A 15,537-nucleotide genomic window follows, 5' to 3' on the forward strand; every position below is an offset into this window, starting at 1 on the left:
AATTTTGTTTCCAATATACTTTATCATTATTTTGCAACTAAAATGATTTTCAATTTTTGAGATGTAATTAATATCTTAATATATAATATTTATTATTAATAATAACATTATTTATATTTTATTATTCAATAAAGTAATGAGAATCACTCATAACCAGGGGTCAAAGGGGCATTTGCCTCCTCCTTCATCCCATTAAAAAAAATTAGTTCAAAAATAAAGGTTAAAGTGCAAAAATACCTCTAATATTTTGGGTCAGGAGCAATTTTATCCCTAACGTCTAAAATGGTATAATTTTATCCCTAATATTGGAAGCAAAGAGCAATTTTACCCCTAACATTGATAAATTGGATCAATTTGAGAAATAATTCATCAAACTGTCTTCTCGATCATGAATAATAGTGTCTGAAATTGATCCAATTTATCAACGTTAGGGGTAAAATTGGTGTAAAATTATAAAATTTATATGCAATTGGTGCAAAATAAAGAAAAAAATGATTGTATGTTATAATAGTGTCTGAAATTGATCCAATTTATCAACGTTAGGGATAAAATTGCTCTTTGCTACAAACATTAGGGGTAAAATTGCACCATTTTATATGTTAGGGGTAAAATTGCACCTGACCCAAAACGTTAGGGATATTTGATGTGTAACAACCCGAGAATCCCGGAAATGGATGATTACGAGTCGGAAACATTATAATTTACGTTTTTTTATCAAAAAAAATCATGAAAATAATGCATGACAATTGAACGATTTTACATTTTTCATCGCCAAAAATTGAACAATTTTGCATTTTTTGTCATAAAAAATTGAACAATTTTACATTTTTTGTCTAAATTTTTTTTATGTAGAATTTTGCCCCCTCCCCCTTCCTCAAATCATGAATTCGCCACTGCTCATAACATTTTATTAACTAGTATTGTTCCGCGTATTGCGTGGATGGATAAAATTTTCGTATAGAAATTTAACATAATTATATATCATTTGCGTATAATAATAATATTTTATTTTAAAATAATTTAAATTTATAAATAATAGTTAAAAAAAAACTTTGTACTTTCCACAAAAAAAAAAACTTTCTATAATTTTTACTTTCAATAGTTAACAACAAATTTAAACTTCATTCATTTTTAATCTATGTGTAGCAATTGAATTAAAAATAGTTTTATTTATTAATTAATTTAAGATATTCAAACTGGTTTTACTAATTAATGTATATGTTTAATTTTAAAAAGACTAATTTTTTTATTTGATTTAAAACTCATTTTTAGGTGGTTTTATAGTACATATTTGTTTAAGTATAAAAAGAATAAATACGATTAAAAGTGAAAACACATCGGGCTTTTTATATATACAAATTAAGTTTGTCTTACATAAAATGTATATATAAGTACAGAAACCTAAGAGTTAGGAACCACGACAGTCGCATCCCTTTCAGCAGTAATGTTGGGCTGAACCAAAACAATGGTGGAAGGATGTGACAAAGGAGGAATGACCACTGGTCCTCCTCCTCCTCATCAGAATCTAAGCCGCCAATATCAAGTACTTCACCGGCACCATTGGGCAGAGGGAGACTAGAGTTTACCTCTAGATAATAAATGTTGTCATTTGGATGAAAGACATTTACACAAAACTGTAGGTCAACCTCAAGGTATTTTTTCTTAGTGGTATGAATTATCTTAACTTGATAACGATACATATTAGACCCGTATCATGTGCCTTCTTCATAGCCTACTTCTTCTTGCACCTGAACTCCTTCAGCTCTGACGTTATTCGGTCCAAATCGCATTGACATGCTCGCAACAAACTTTGAGTATCATCTAGCAAATCCAAATTCGAGGCACAAACATTAGTCTTTTGGTTTAAAACATCCAATTACCACTTGTTCATTTCTTGAGTAGACTGAAGGGTGAAGTTGGCACTCCCGAATCCCAGCTTGATCCTGTTCTTCCTTCACCTTATGACTAAGGGTGTTCATCGACCGGTTCGGTCTGAAAATTGAACCAAACCAAAATAACCAAAAACTGAATAGCCTCAAAAATAAAAACCGAACCTAATCAAATAATAATAAATAATCGAACCGAACCGATCGAATTATTTCGGTTGGTTCGGTTCAGTTATTCGGTTTCTTTATATTAAATTTTTTTATTAACAATTATTTTTATGTAAGGTTAATATTACACCGTTAATGATATTGTTGGGTATTTACTTATATATACAACCATTTTTATTTTTATTTTTCTTTTTGGATTGAAGAAAAAAAAAGAATAGAAAGAAAAAAACATATAAATTTTATACAGAAATGAAATCAATCTTAATTCTAAATATGAATTAGTGTACAATAGTACTAAATTGATAGACAAACATTAAATAAACTAATAATATTATCAGTTACAAGCAATAGACAAACATTAAATAGACTAATAATATTATCAGTTACAAGCAATCCAAAAACTATCATGCTTAACAAAGATTCTAATAATATAATTCTAAATCAAATATAACTTAGAACAATAAATGACATACACTAATTATATAATAAATCTAATTTTTAATTATATTTAATTTATTTCGGTCTCTTCGGTTAATTCGGTAATTTTGATTTAAAAACCGAACCGACCAAAATTACCGAAATATTATAAAAATAAAACCGAAACCGAATCGAAAAAACTGAAATTCATCGGTTCGGTCGGTTATTTCGGTCCGGTTTGGTTTTTGAACACCCCTACTTATGACAGGTAGCTTTAACAGTTGATAGCCCAGCCTTCAGGCTCACCTAGGAGTCTTCCCTTCCTTAGTTGGCTTTCAGCCTCTTCGGCATTTTGCCTCGCTGCCCGAGCCATTGTAAGGTCCCCATCCAAACGGTTAATAGTAGACTAGAAAGTCTTAATTCTTGCCATGGGTAGCCTTCAACATGTCATCCTTCCTCAGGAGTTCTCTGTGAAGGGCCTCAGCCTCACAATCTCAATAATCCAAAAGCTCCTTATTCTTCTTCAAGTCTTCTTCGACTTGAAGACCTCTAGAAGATTTGTTGACAGCTTCCAGTTGGGCAATCTTACGATTAGCAGATACAAACTGAGCATTAACCTTAGAATTCGAAGACATTGCCTATCGAGAACAAAGAAAACGGCCAAGATAAAATCACAAGGCAAAAGGATATAAAGACTAAGAGGAAGAGAGGCTAACTTGGGCTTAGTAGGTGCATTTAAGCTCAGTGAGGACCTCGTCAGTAGCGTGAGCAAAAAGCATAGATTCTGAAGGGACCCAAACTTATTGGGCAACACCTTTGGAAACCATAAGATATTCTAGGCGAGGCCCCAAAGGACAGCGAGCCTTCTAGAGCTACAAAACACGGATACACATCAGAACTAAAAAACTAAAACAAAAAAACCATGCGAACAACACCAAGAGACTGTACTTACATTATATATGTTGTATTTGGTATAATTGTTTGTCTCTTCCAGAGGAACAAACACCACTTCAGATGTGCATTCCATCCATTGAGGAATAATACCTGACACTCTTCCCATACCTCGAGCAAAAACTGGCTAAAGAAGAGGTTAGGAAGAAACTGGAGCACTCTGCCCCACTATAGAAACATTCATTGCAAGTAAAGGAGCCTTGGGCGCCTCAAAAGACCTCTTTAGACTAAGGGGAGATGCATTATAGAGATTAGGCTTGGACGTAGCCTTCTTAGATACCCTTTTAGCACCTTTCTACGATGCAGCTACAAACCTTTTAGAAACTTTACTTGCCATAGATTTCCTTCCTAGAGCCATAGGCTCAGTGTCCATAGCGTCTAAGGTGCTATATACAACTTTACCCGAAGACTTTCCTACAGACCCTATTGACTTCAGTGTAAGCCCACCTTCAACGTCAACACTTCAACTTGCACCAAAGCCTTCTTTGTAGAAGGAACATTATTATAGGAAAATTGAGTCGCACGAGAGTCCTCAGTCATAAAGGAAGATAAGGGGGCAACAACCAAAGGCACGCCCGAGGAAGAAGAGAGGGAACATAGGCTGACGGAGGTGCTTCTATTCAAAGGAAAATAAGTCAGAAGAAGAAAAGAGTACAATAAAGGAAGAACCTAGAGCACTTACTAGTAGCAAATCCCCTAGATGTTTCCTCAGAAGCACCTAAAGAGCTAGAAGCAGAAGCGTTCTTGGACCCAAAAGGGGTTAATTCTTCAGAAAGGTCTAAGGAAGAGACGTCCCATCCACGAGCTTCAGCTTATGGCTTCTTCTGGTTAGCTAAATCCTCCACAGCTTACCAAGCTAGCAACATTTGGTAGAGGGAAGACATGTTAGACATGCAAGCACATGAGGAGCTAAAATCAAAATAGAGCAAAATATTAAAAGACTATATTGAAGAAGAGAAGTTTATCCATGCGTCCCCTTTAGATACAAAAACCCCTTTGACAGATCGAAGGACGAAGGGGATATTATAATTAATGTGTTTTAACAACTCCTCTTTGGAAAAAAATCTAAGGGCAGGGTCACCGGAAGATCTTGACTCTCATTCTCCGCTTCGGTTAGAGGCCCTAGCTCATGCCTCTTCGATTTATCTTCTAGACTAGGATTCTAAGAGGACCTGAAGGGGAAGACGTTCGGATACAATGCCTCCTTCACGAGTCTCCCTTTCTCATCTACAAACGGAAAAATCCAAAACCACTTGGGTTTGAACTTCTTATTGCTGGGGACCTTATCCCTCATAAACGACTTTCGGTTTGTAGGTAATTTTGAAACCCATAATGAGTCATTTCCATCTGATCTTGTGGAAGGAGTTCAAGTCTTCACATACCATTACCATCCCCAACAAACCTAACTAGCCGTTGGGGGAAAGTTGAGTGGGACAAATATCAAATTCAACCAAAACATTAACTATACTAGAAAAGAAGGGAAGCTAAACCCCATTCTCTAAGAACAACTGATAAAAACCTAGAAATCCATCCGAGGCCTCGATTATTACTTGATCTCGGCTAGGAGAGGCAAATCCTATATGCTCAAATTCTGGGTATCGAGAGAGTAGCTCAACCAAAGCAATGTCATCCAAAGATGAAGGCTACTCGAAGTTTTTAATATTGGGAAAAATAGGGTTCTTCACCTTCTCAGGACCTGAGGTTTCTTACGACCCATTATAAAATGAAATAAAGCACAAATGGAAGAAAGTTACGGTAGGAGAATGCACTTATTAGAGAAACATGGATGAAAAAATCCTTTGAACTATAGAAAGAAAGGAGCAAAGATAAAATAGCAAAGAGATTAAAGAGGGAAGAAACAGTTGAACTGGGCATTTTATACAGCCAAGGAGGAAGATGAAAGACAAAACGACAATAAGGGCAATAAATCCATACTATTGAAAAGACTAACCGCCGTTTCAACCATCCCGACAGACATAAGAAATAAAGCCAAACAAAAAGCGCCACCTGGACACCGTGTGTCATAAAGAAAACAAGTTTCGAGGGGACTTGAATGGCACGTGTCAATAAAATAATGGATAGACTAAAGCATCGAAGCAACCGAAGATGGAGATAACTAGTTTGCTTCTCCCACCGAAGATGGAGATAACCCTGTAAGAGCTTGGAAAAGATGGCAAAGGACATTATATAAAACGAATCAGACATGTGGCATATTAAGAGCCTTTAGATTATTCGCCACATGTTACAAATCAAGCATTCAGATCTACTATGAAGCTTCCGTGGAACGTTTCCTTTCTAAAAAGGAACCTTTATACGGCTAGGTCAAAGACTCCACATAATGGAGGACTTCTCCTAAAATCACACTCCTAGTATCAGAAGGAATCCTAAAGCTTAAAGGATTCCTAAAATACAAGGGATTTAAGCTGACACTATATAGACATGTATAGCCACATCCTACGTGACGTTAACTCAACAACTCATAACTAGTCATTACTCTTCCACCCTTCCTAAATCACCTATTGACTTAGCATTAGAGCGGGTTTGTGGGATTTTGTCCCCCTCTGACCCCGGGTTCTGTTTTACAGGTTCAATCAGAAAGATTCATCAAGACACTCAGACCCTCCATCCCGAGTTCATAAACACAGTTATCATTCCTAAAGAATTATTTGGCTCATTTATTCAAGATATCGGCTGGAAATATTTGTACTCATTCAAAATATTAATTTTTGTCCTATTACTTATTATTTAGTAACATTTGCTCTCTAATCTACCAAAATTGATGAAACCTCAGCTAGTAATTTACCATTCTTACCAGTTTAAATTTCACTAATTTTGATAGGCATATGGAAAATGTTACCAAGTAATAGACCAAGAGTAAAAAACAAGCAAATAAATATTACTAAATAATACATCAAAATAATACATCAAAATGTAAAAACCAATGATTGGAATATTTAATCAATTAAAGTGTAATATTTGCATGTTTAAATTCAAATTTGAGATGTTTAATTTAAGCGAGTTTCTCTTAATATTTTGTGGGATCTTTAAAAAAAAAGTTACATGATAAATTTCAACTTCGTTTATATAATTGTTACATTTGAAACAAAAATTTATTCCTAACATTTGAAATGTTAAAATTTCACCCTTTAATGTTTCTAGCAATATTAGTCCCTACTTGACATAAAATTTAAAATAGATTGGTGTTTATTATTATTTGACACGTTATATAATTGTTACATCGAATATTCTAAATTCAATTATGTCTTATATATGTTGCAATATAATTACAAAAAAATATACCAAAATATCAAAAGTTAAGTTTATAATGTATAAATTGATAAAAAAAACTGCCTAAAATATTTACTACTTTATTAATATAGTTACAACCGATCTAATAAAATGTACGAAACTACTTCAATTTTTTTTTATCTTAATAAATCTTTAAGCTTTATGTTTGTCCAAAAAAATCAATTGTCCTATCTACTTTGAAAAGGTTATATTTATCTCTAAATTTGTTTAAAGTGACCAATTGACTCTATGAAATGTATTTATTAGCTTCTAAACTTTTTTGAAGTATACACGTTTCAAGTTTTTTAAAATCTTTTTCTTATTCTGCCACATGGACTTTAAGGAGTTAACCATTAACTTTAAACAAATATAAGAGGTCAATAAAATATTTGTCTAAAAAGGTTGATTGTCCCCTTGAACTTATATGACGTCTCATTAGCCCCTTAAATTTGCTTAGAGTGTCATGATTAAGTCCATAAATTTATAAAAACGCCATAAAGATATATAAAACAAAAAGTTAATTTGTTTTAAGATTTAGAATCACGAATTAGACATTTATTTTTTAAGTTTTTAAGTTTTACAGATTTAGACAAATCGAAATGTATATAACTTTAAACTAGTTTAGGGGAAAAATGAATCAATGTAAGTAAGTTCAAAGAGTTAATATACCACTTTAAACAAATAAAGACGTCCAATACGTTATTTTAAACAAATTAAATGAGCTAATGAGACACTATATAAATTTAAAGGCCCATCAAACTTTTGGGACAGGTTAAGGGCTGTTGATGTATTAAGTTTTATTTGTAAACTTATTTACAGTGTTGAATGTCACAGTCAAATAAGGTAAAGGTAAAATTAGGTAAAAGTGATCGTAAACTGTCTTCCATCAAAAGCACTGGGAAAAACCTTCCATCAATGGTGTCTGACTCTGAATCAAGTTAACCTGTGAGGCACGTGATGTCCTCTCTCGTCTTTCTTCTTGTAATGTGTGCAAAAGAGTCAACTTTACCAAACCCTAGAAATCAAAATTCCCTCGCCATTCATGTTTTTTCGGTGGAAAAGAAAAAGAGAGCCTTGATTTTATACTGTAAGTGAAGTGAATGCATCATAGTGCTTAAGTTGCATGCTTGACATTCTAATTTGAGAAAACAGTGTTTTCGTTCAATCTTTGTGCTTCTTTTTATTTTTTATTTGGTTAATGATCTTTTTAATTTGATTTTCAGTTCTTACTTTGTGCATAGTCAGTTATTTTCGGTTCAAGAGGTGTATGGCTCTTGTGGTATGAATTATGGCTTCGTTTTGTTTTGTTGAAGAAGTCAAAAATTGAAAGATGCTTTTTGCCTAAATTGAATAGTTATGGGAAATCAGCAAGCTAATGTTCAAGTTATGCTTAATTTTCACAACATAAGAAAACGCTACTTTTTTCATTTTACAATTCAAGAGATCTAACATGGATATTTGATCCGCTGAAGGTAAAATATGGCGAGAACACCCCATTTTTACAAGATTATTCTTGAAGATGCCCTTAAAAAAGGGAAGCTTGTGAGTCCTCTTCTCTCTTATATATTTTGCTATTCTTTCCAATATTTGCTTACATTCTATTCCTTTGCATAATATTTACTTAACTTTCTAAAACAGCGAATTCCAAAAAAATTTGTGAGAAGATACAGAAACTATCTTCAAGAACAAGTATCTCTGAAGGTTCCCAATGGTGCAAAATGGCAAGTAGAGCTTGTCAAAACCGGTGATGCTATTTGGTTAGGAAATGGCTGGCAACATTTTGTTGATTATTACTCCTTATCACATGGATCCTTTCTAGTTTTCGGATTTGAAGATTTCAAAAACTGCACTTTCAATGTTTTGATATTTGATAAGACCACTTCAGAAATTGACTATCCGTACAATGTCCACGGAGATAACGAGAAAGAGGAGCCTAATCTTGAGGAACAATTCCATCAACTGGTCAATCAAGAAAACATTGATGTCGATGTCTGCCCAACCCGAATATCAGAAGATAAATCTCCATTACCATTTTCTAGACCTTGTAAGAAGATGAAGCAAGAGAACTGCAGAACACAATCTGAAGGTGAGCATTTCTGCCTGACAAAGTAAAGAAAATTGTGTTAGTTTTTGCTTTTCTATTAAAGAAATACACACATTTTTGCTTTTGTATGAGAATGATAGAGGATCGCTCACTGATTATCATGATGATCAACCCTTGGATCATGCTGATAGTGTACCTAGAGTCCTACGTGTTTATGCTTTTTTATGGATAAGAGTGGAACTGCGGACCACACAGTTGTTTGCGGGTTATTTATACCTTTTTACTGATAGGGGTGTCTAGGGGTATCCTATTATCAGTGTTAAATAGCCAGTTTCCTTGCTTTATTCATGTTTTGGCTCTGCATCTTTTGATCACGGAGGGGTCTGGAGGTTGTTCCTCATATCAATTTATCATGTTACTGTTTTATCTATTCCCATTGTATTGTTGTTTCTCTTTTCTAACGCCTTTCCTTCGTGGGAGGGGGCTGATTTCAATACAAATATCTACTTACATAACCTGTATGAGGCTAATCTTAATGAAGAATTCCATCAACTAATCACTCCAGAAATCATCGAAATTGATGTCTCGCCTCCCCGAAAACTAGAAGAGAAATCGATGTCACCATTCTCTAGACCTTGGAAGAAGATGAAGCAGGAGAATGACACCGAACTACCTCAAGGTAAACTTTTCATCCTCACAAAATAAAGAAAGTTCAAATTGTATTAGTTTTGCTTTTGATGAAACCAGAGGACTTGATTTTGCAGCGAACAAAGGCAACAGTCACGGGGTTGTGAAGAGAACACAAAGATTTACTACTGAAGAAAAAGCTAATGCACTTAACAGAGCAAACATGTATTGTGAATCCAACAATGTTTCCTTCTCCATTATTATACAGCCTACCCATGTTGGTGATGACTCTAGAGTGGTAAGCTTTCAATTGAAAAGTGATATACATTTGAGTGAAGTTGACACATTTGTACCACATAACGGAACTATTTTTTACCTTTGTATATCCTTTCAAAGTATTTAAAAATTGAGATATTTTTGGTCCAATAGGTCTCTTTCCTCCACCATTTTGACAGGCATATTCTAACTCCGTAATTATTTTGAAAAGAAATACAAAAAATGGGTTGGAATTTTACACAACAAATGAAAAAGAAAACATTGTTATTATTTTCCTTTATTATTTCTGCAGGCTATACCGGCTAGCTTTGCCAATAAATATTTGAAGAACAGGCGAGGCTATCTAATTCTGAATTCTGTGGATGACAAAACTTGGTTGGTTGAATATGTTTGTACAAAAACACGTGGATTTAAATTAGCTAGGATATGTGGTGGTTGGAGAAAATTTATAGATGAGAATCATTTGGAAGTTGGTGATGTTTGTGTCTTTGAAGTGATTAATCACAATGTAACCGAGTTAAAAGTTGTAATTTCCAGAGAAAATCAAGATGCTAACGGATGTCCACCAATTGGTTAGTTTCCTGCCTGATAAAATGAAGAAAATTGTGCTAGTTCTTGCTTTTCTATCAAACAATTTTGTATGAGAATGATAGATAAATGCTCACTGATTATCATGATGATCAACTCTTGGATCACACTGATAGTGCACCTAGAGTCCTACGTGTTTATGCCTTTTTACTGATAAGAGTGGAATTGTGGACCACACAGCTGTTTGAGTGTTATTTATGCCTTTTTACTGATAGTGGTAGCGGGATGGTTATCTAGGGGTATCCTATTATCAGTATTTTAAATAGCCAGTTTCCTTGCTTTATTGGGTAGAAAGAATTTCATTACGTTTTTCATGTTTTAATCATGGAGAGGTCTGGACTCAGATCAAAAAATTGGCAGGGGAAGGCTTGTCCCGTACACCCTTGTGGTGGGACCCTTCCCCGGACCCTCGCTTAGCGGGGACACGTAGTGCACCGGGCCGCCCTTTACTGTTTTATCAATTCCTATTGTATTGTTGTTTCTCTTTTCTAAGTCCTTTCCTTTGTGAGAGGGGGTTGATTTCAGTACAAATATCTACTTACATAACCTGTTTGAGGCTAACCTTGATGAAGAATTCCATCAATTTATCACTCCAGAAATCACTGAAATTGATGTCTCGCCACCCCGAGAACTAGAAGAGAAATCGATTTCACCATTCTCTAGACCTTGGAAGAAGATGAAGCAGGAGAATGGCACCGAACTACAGGGTAAACGTTTCAAACTCACAAAATAAAGAAAGTTCAAATTGTATTAGTTTTGATTTTTATGAAACCATAGGAGTTGATTTTGCTGCAAACAAAGGCAACAGTCACGGGGTTGTGAAGAGAACACAAAGATTAACTACGGAAGAAAAAGCTAATGCACTTAACAGAGCAAACATTTATTATGAATCCAACAATCTTTCCTTCTCCATTGTTATTCAGCCAACGCATGTTGGTGATGACCCTAGAGTGGTAAGCTTTCAATTGAAAAGTGATATACATTTGAGTGAAGTTGACACATTTGTACCATGAAACGGAACTATTTTCTACCTTTGTGTATCCTTTCAAAGTATTTCAAAATTGAGATATTTTTGGTCCAATATGCCTCTTTCCTCCACCTGTTTGACAAGCATATTCTAACTCTGAACTATTTTGAAAAGAAATACAAAATATAAAATAGGTTGGAATTTTACACAACAAACGAAAAGGAGATTTTTTAATTGTTTTCCTTTATTATTTCTGCAGGCTATACCAGCTAGCTTTGCCAATAAATATTTGAAGGACAAGCGAGGCTATGTAACTCTGAATTCGGTGGATGGCAAAACTTGGTTGGTTGAATATGTTTGTACAGAAAAAAAGCGTGGATCTAAAGTAGCTAGGATGTGTAGTGGTTGGAGAAAATTTGTAGATGATAATCATTTGGAAGTTGGTGATGTTTGTGTCTTTGAAGTGATTAATCACAATGCAACCAAATTAAAAGTTGTAATTTCCAGAGAAAATCAAGATGCTAACAGAAGCCCACCAATTGGTTAGTTTCAAATTATAAATCCAATCCAAGCTTGTTTTATTATTCATGTTATGTTTAAAGCATAACCCACTCCTTTCTGTTGGTGTCATCCAGGGAACCATGAAGAAATTCCATGTTTTATCAGAGATTTGAACAAATGATCACAGTGAACCCATACTTTAAAGTGAATCTTCTACCGAGCTATCTTGAGCACAATCAACTTGTACGTTGTTGAACTGCAATATTCATGATAGTAATGCTTTTCTTTTTTATCTGTGATGTTTTCTGTATAAACTCAGCTAGAATAGAAGTACAAATCTTGCAATTTGGATTCAAATCTCGTACCATATATCAGATATACTATGTTGTTCAGAAATGCTACTGAAGAAGAGTTTCTGTGTAACATAGATCAGATACAATGACATGTATTTATACTATTTGTCTCAGACAATGCCACAACATCAACCCTTGTAACTACTTTAAGAACCTTCTAGATGGCTTCATACTTCAACACGCTCCCCTCAAGCTGGAGTAGAAGTAAACAGAAAATCCAGCTTGATCAATACTGGAATCATCTGTCAACTAGATAGAGGCTATAGAGGCTTTGTGAGAAAATCAGCTAGTTGAGCTTGAGATTTGACAAAAGGCGTCTCAATAAAACCTAGAGCATAATGTGACAATAAATCTCGATATTCTTAGTTTGCTTGTGAAAAACTGGATTCGTTGCAATGTAGATAGCAGCTTGGTTGTAACAATTCATTGCAATAGGGATCCGAAATTCCTTGAGCAAAAAACTAAACCATTTAAGATGGAGCAACTAACAATATTTTTCTTCTTAGACTTTCCCAATAGAATCTACAGTAGTTTCTATCAATAATTTGTTATCTTTTTCAGAAGTTGGAAGAATGGCTGATATAATTTTCTTACTTGTTGCAGCATGTACCAGGAAACTTTGTGGCGAAATGTAAGAAACGGAGCAAAGAGAAGTTGTTGCAGGATGAAAAGAAAAATGTGGCGGGTGAGAACTTTTGATTCTCTTCAAGTTGGATTGAGTTGATTAATGGTGATACTCTACTACTAAATGTCATCATTTTTCGGAACTTTGAGTAAGCTTTTTGGATTGTTCTATAAGCCATTTAACAATGATATTATAATCTTAGGATATTATAAGCTTTAGGTTTTAGAGTTTAAACAAGTAGATTTATGATACTGTCTCAAGTTTTTACTTGCTGATTTTAGCTTTTTTATAATGATATATCCTTCAATTGCTCATTTTCATTGTTAGTTTTAGGATTTTTACTGACTTTGACAATGAAGAATATTGACAGATCTAGAGTAGAAGATATCCAAGCTTTTCACTCTGTTGTTGTGGTAGTGAGAATATTGAATCATTTGTCACCTAATTTTGGAAAGGGGAAAGAGATTTTGATTGGATTAAAGCCCTATTTGCCCATGTGTTAAACAAAATTTTGTTATTTGTCCAATGTGTTAAAATTTGATAATATTTGTGTATTCTCATAAGTGACATTTGATCCATTTTGGATAAAAAAAATTATTTGATTTGTTAAATTTTTTTCGTATGATACAATTTTTAACAAGATACTGATGCTTGCAGTTACCATAACCGGTTATGGCTAAAGATACAATAACTGGTTATGGGTTGAAGAATGGAAACAACATTTGGGAGTACATTAATAGTTATGGAACGAATCGGGGAAATAAGGGATATGAAACAGTTACGGTAAGTTATGGGACGAATTTTGGGGAAATAAGGAATATGGAACGGTTACTGTAAGTGATAACTTGCTGGATCCGCTTTGATATTCTTTGCCGGAGTTACCTGCAAAACAAAACCGGAGACAGGATCTCCGGGAAAACTCTCCGACGATCAAGTCAGTTTTTGTAAAAATGAGTCTATAATTTAGCAATAGCTTTGTGGGAAAAAATGTGAACGTACCTCCCCCCTTATTTTTAAGGCCTTTTATAGGTGTTTTTTGGGTAACCGCCGAGGGCGGTTACTCCTTAGTGGGCCACGTTCTGAGGGCGGTTACCCCTTTTTAGGCCATGTCCCTTTCGTGGCTTTCATGGCAACGAACGTGGTTCTGAGTGGGAGTCTTGACGCTCCGTTTAGGAATTCGGGGCGGTTTACTCGCTGCGCCCGCTTCCTTCATTCGGGTCCCGTCCAATCTTAGCCCATGGGGCTTTAATATGGGCTGGGCTTGCGAAATGAATATAACCCGTTTTGGGCTTCGCGGGTTATCACATGCCTCCCCCTTGGTCTAGCAAGAGCCCTTTTAGGGTCTTTTTATAGGGGACGCTTCGTCTTTGTCCGATTATTTCAAAGTTTTGAATTTTTGCATTTCCCCTCTTTCGTTTTCTCCGGCGTCGACCTTTTAATTCCGTTACTTCTTTTCCGGCGTTGACCTCTTAATCCCGTCACTTCACTGTGTTGTCTTTTTCATGTAAGTTTTTCTTTTCACATTTGTTCCTTGTTCGGCTTTTTGCTTCTGTTTTCCTTTTATCGATCATGTCAGACCTCGACTTCGCGCCGTTTGACGACGATTATGTCCGCGAGGTCTCTAACGAGGTCGAAGAGATGGTTGAGGAAGCTTCAACCAGCTCTCCTGGGTGTAATTCTCATCCCGCCGACTTCCTTCATCTGGCGAATACAACCGACGAGGGTTTAGGTTTTGACCCCAAAAAGTTGATTCCGCCACCTGTCCCAACCCCTCGTTTGTTACCAAAGAAGGACAGGTCGGGAAGTCTGGTTTGTCAAGAGACAATCGATGATTTGCGGGAGCATTATCCCTGGCTTCGAGGTCTCGAGACTATCATTCCTGGGGAGGATAGGGGACCGGGCGATTTCCCAAAGGGGTACTTCACTATTTTCGTGGCCCAGATTATCTGCGGCTTCACTTATCCGCTGGCGGATGAGATTGCTTCCGTCCTAGGCGGTTACGGAATCGCGTCCGGGCAATTGCATCCTAACGGCTGGGCCGATTTGACTCTGGAAAAATTCTTGGCGGATTGTTTGGAGGTTCCCTTTTCGCCCAAAATCTTCTCCAAGCTCCACCATTTCAAAAGCTCGGCGGGGTATTTCACTTTCATCCGCCAGAGCGGATACTATGGTTTTGACGAGAAGCTGAACAAGATCCGCGAGTGGGATCGATCTTACTTTTTTATCAAGTTTAATGAGGAAAACCTGAACTTCCTTCGTTGCTGGAGCCGACCCAACGTAAAGAGTTTGAACTTCGGGTATCCCAGCAAGGAAGAATCCGCCGTTATCAAGTTCCTGAAGAGCACTCCTCCTTTTGTATGGACATACGATCAGGCCTTTCATATGCTAAGGAGCCGAGTAGCGATTGCGTACCGCGAGGGGGATCGCGTTGTCTATATTCCTTATCGCGTTTTTGTGCAAGGTACTTTTTATTTCCAAGTTGATGGTTTCTTTTAACCCTTTGCAGGGGTGATCCTTTATCTCAAATCGCTGCAGATCGGGAGGCTAAAGCCCTGGCGAGAAGAAAGAAGCGGATGACGGAAACCGCTTCCGTTGTAGGGGCGGATCCTTCTGGAGGGACGATTCCTTCTATTGGGGCGGCTTCCCCGGTTAGGGCTTCCGCTTCACAAGGTCCCGCTTCTGCCTCCGAGGATCTTCCTTTAACCAGGAAGCGGAAGATAAGTGCGGATACAGAGTCTTCTCGTTCTAAAAAGAAGAACACTTCTGTGTCCCTTACTGTTGGCGGCGCACCTGTATCCGCCTCGTCTAAAGGAAAGAGCAGTACCCCCATTCACGAGGTATCTTGA

The 15,537-nt window shown here is 36.1% G+C and overlaps 1 protein-coding gene and 1 long non-coding RNA gene across 2 annotated transcripts; one reads left to right on the plus strand and one right to left on the minus strand.

The window, feature by feature from the left end:
- Nucleotides 1–2,410: 2,410 nt before the first annotated feature.
- On the minus strand, nt 2,411–5,357 carry LOC136217554 (uncharacterized). Its single transcript, XR_010683497.1, has 3 exons — nt 4,105–5,357; nt 3,424–4,038; nt 2,411–3,343 (listed from the first exon to the last, which is right to left on the minus strand). It is a non-coding gene; the product is annotated as an uncharacterized lncRNA (long non-coding RNA).
- Nucleotides 5,358–7,617: 2,260 nt separating this feature from the next.
- On the plus strand, nt 7,618–12,882 carry LOC136220358 (B3 domain-containing transcription factor VRN1-like). Its single transcript, XM_066008166.1, has 11 exons — nt 7,618–7,797; nt 8,183–8,252; nt 8,349–8,796; nt 9,320–9,433; nt 9,519–9,679; nt 9,950–10,229; nt 10,842–10,952; nt 11,023–11,198; nt 11,472–11,754; nt 11,848–11,956; nt 12,670–12,882. Exons 2-10 carry the CDS (start codon nt 8,190–8,192, stop codon nt 11,892–11,894), a joined length of 1,683 nt encoding a protein of 560 aa, XP_065864238.1. The 5' UTR covers nt 7,618–7,797; nt 8,183–8,189; the 3' UTR covers nt 11,895–11,956; nt 12,670–12,882.
- The last annotated feature ends 2,655 nt before the right edge of the window (nt 12,883–15,537 follow it).

The sequence above is a fragment of the Euphorbia lathyris genome, chromosome 2, assembly GCF_963576675.1.
Source record: "Euphorbia lathyris chromosome 2, ddEupLath1.1, whole genome shotgun sequence".
Classification (NCBI taxonomy): domain Eukaryota; kingdom Viridiplantae; phylum Streptophyta; class Magnoliopsida; order Malpighiales; family Euphorbiaceae; genus Euphorbia; species Euphorbia lathyris.